Below are 3,297 nucleotides of genomic sequence, written 5' to 3'. Positions count from 1 at the left end.
GTACATGGTGACATAAAGTGCTACCTGTATGCGGGACAGAGACATATTTATGTGAAATTATATATGTAAATTATAAATTATAACATAATATTGGCATTGATCGTTGCTATGGATAACCTGCATTTGGTGGTAGAATACATTTTGAAAGGAACAGTAACGTATTCTGTAATTTCTCTTCACTAAAAATGGATATATGGATGTTGCTGAATTCATGTAAATTAGATATATATGTCTAACGAAAATGGTTACATCACAGTGACATCTTGTCAGTTTTGTCGTACAGAAATATAACGGAGAGTATTATATTTATTTGCTGTGATGAAGCAAATGAAATACATGGTTCATTACCTGATATAGAGTGCCTTTCTCATTTAATGTTCAACCTCTTTCGCTTTTCATTAGACCAATGCTTGGTCCCTGAATATGTAATACAGAAACATATAATTCTAGCTAAATGGCGCTTGTTTTTCCTTCGATCATTGGATGTCAATCTCAACGGCACATCGTATTATCAATCTCAACTCCTAGTTCAGTCTTGCCCACCCCTGATAATATAGCAGGACTACTGCTGGCGAAGGGCCGGAGACGGACAAACACCATAAAACCAAACAAACAAATTCACATAATGTGGCCGTTGACATTTCATCCGAAACTAATTAATAATCAGGACAGGTTGTTCATGGATTACTGGAACACAGTTGTGGAGGACAATCTTTTTATTCATAAAAATACACCAGACAATCGGAAAATAAAGTAAAAAAACACAAACATATAAACGTACACAACACTGGAACATGACTTACTGTGGTGTGACAGCGTTTCGGGATGGAATGATTATATATCAATTATGTGTTGAGTGAATTGTAAGAAATGATCAAACAACAACACGTGAAGAACCCACACCAAATTCATCAATCATTTAAAGTAATGACGAAACCAACTGAATCGACACATCACAATATTTAAATATTAAATACCCGTTTCAATTCTGCAAACTCGACGGACATACACTGATGTATCAGGAATACTTTGGACTGTCAACGATTCCTTTATTACGAGCCAAATAGTCTTGGGTTTCAAATACAACGTCAACACAAAGAGTTAAAAAGTATTGACTATCTTCGGAACAGATTCCATCTGACGTGACGAGCAGATAGCTGTGAAAACGATGTCACTATACTCCGGAAAATACGTGTTGACACCGGGTGTTCGCAAACAAAATAAACATGTAAAGCTGATACATGAGTTTTGGAGATTATCAGTATTTTCCTATATTTTCAGATTGCTTTTGTTGAAGCACATATAAACCTGGCCACAGCTGTGTGTCTTACTGATACATAGTCAATAAAGTTTCCTGAAGATGCTGACAAACAAATATTTACCTAAATACAATTCTTCAGTGTGAAAAACAACACTTCACTCAGTAAGTAATATGCGGTGACGCATAACTAAATTCTCACGGTCACCTTAATTCTGATAGGCCCAATAGAAACTGTAACCGTAATCTCGAGGTCTCTTCTCAGGCGTAAGTTAGCTGCGCCATCTGAAATATTTAAAACATTTAAAGTGAAAATCGGCTAAATTCGACGTGATTTCTGCGAGAAAGTTCAGGTGAACATTGTGTGTAAATGCTTTAGGGAGAAACTCTGTGAGAGCGTGTGCGTCATTAGGATATATCATGAAGGTGGACTGTGGTGTTTTAATTGAAAATCATGACAAATTGGACACTTTATATAAATACTGTAACATCATTATCAAGTGTCAGTGAACGACAAACATCATTTATCTTCTCTAAGGTAAACAAAACGAAGAATTACTGTTCACCGAATGTAAGAGTTAAATCCCTCCTACCTCCAATTGGTGCAACTTCCTTTCCAACAACTTGAACATTGGAGTCATCAAGGAAGTACACGTCGTGAAATCGACAGAACGATTCGATTTCGTCACCGAAGAGAAGTTTGACAGCAAATGGCGTGAAGGGTTTGCAGGTGAGACTTGAAACATCAATCCTTTCTTCATCTCCAGTTACATCGCCGTTTGTGTCCTGTAAGAAAAGTGATTGATTGTGATAAAATTATATAATTTCTGTGAAAAATGTTTCTTAATTTTCATAGGCAAGTAAGGCGAATTATCAGTGACAATCGTTTACGTCTTTGACGAAACCCAGGGCCACATGTAAAACGTTAACATCAAAGCAAGACACTGTGTGACACTGGGATTCGAACCCTTAATCATATCCCAAAACACATTGACACAACTCAGTACGACAAATGCGCCATAGACCACTGGGCCACGTGCTCCCTTCTTCCCTGAGTACTTAACGTTCACTTACAGACCTCCGCCATATAACTGGAATATTGCAGGGTGCGGCTTTAAACAACCAAACCAAACCAAAATGGAACAGAAGAGACCCTAACGATTAAGGGGGGAGGGAATTTCATGGGAGATAACTCTTGTATAAGTATATACGTACTTCCTTAAGTACTTTTAACCTTCACTTCGATGTTCATGATGTTGATCTCTGGATTGTCTGGCCCAGAGTCAATAATCTACAGACCGACACCATATAGCTGGAATATTGCTGAGTGCGGCGTAAAACAACAACAACAACCCTAAACTTTCACTAGCATATAAACTGAGACACATACAACAGCATGATGAATAACTTCACTTGCAAGGTCAGTTCATTACATGTGCATGTGTAGCTGAATATGTAACGTACTTTTGAAATGGTAAGCAAGAAACTGTAAGAACCATGGCCGTTTGAAATGACATATCGACATATAGAACCTCTCTGTATAAAACTCATTTAAAAAAGACACAAATATTCACAAGGAATAGATGTGTGTACATAATAATCAAAGGTACCTGGGCATCGCCGTTGACCATTGCCTTCATCTCTGCATATGTAGCGTCTGTGTGTTGAATGTAACACCTTTTGTCCACACTGTCGCGAATTGCCACCAGATTCTGAAAAAAGTTACAAAAAAAGAAGGTTAAAAACATTCACTTTAATTATTTATAATTTTTATAATAATTTAACCGAAAATATATTTTTTCATATATGAATTAAATGTTCCTTAATGTCGGTAAAAGCTTGGATTTAATACATACCCTGTTAAAGACAAACAAGTTGGTTGTCTCTCTGAAGTTTTCTGCAGAACCCTCTGGTTTGTGGGACACTGTTATCATTGTCTTCCCATCCATGGCGATGTCAAATGGAACTCTGTCTCCATTTGGGACACGGCCTGTCCGGTGTTTCCACTGCAAGTAAAAACACGTGTATCAGTCCCACAG

At 37.4% G+C, this 3,297-nt stretch overlaps 1 protein-coding gene across 1 annotated transcript; it reads right to left on the bottom strand.

The window, feature by feature from the left end:
- Window positions 1-701: 701 nt before the first annotated feature.
- Window positions 702-3,297, bottom strand: LOC124291865. Its single transcript, XM_046728964.1, has 4 exons — window positions 3,115-3,297; window positions 2,869-2,970; window positions 1,852-2,044; window positions 702-1,543 (listed from the first exon to the last, which is right to left on the bottom strand). Exons 1-4 carry the CDS (start codon window positions 3,205-3,207, stop codon window positions 1,449-1,451), a joined length of 483 nt encoding a protein of 160 aa, XP_046584920.1. The 5' UTR covers window positions 3,208-3,297; the 3' UTR covers window positions 702-1,448.

Source organism: Haliotis rubra, unplaced genomic scaffold, assembly GCF_003918875.1.
Source record: "Haliotis rubra isolate DU_JTF1 unplaced genomic scaffold, ASM391887v1 Scf10, whole genome shotgun sequence".
Lineage (NCBI taxonomy): Eukaryota > Metazoa > Mollusca > Gastropoda > Lepetellida > Haliotidae > Haliotis > Haliotis rubra.
This window is presented reverse-complemented; position numbering and strand designations above follow the sequence as displayed.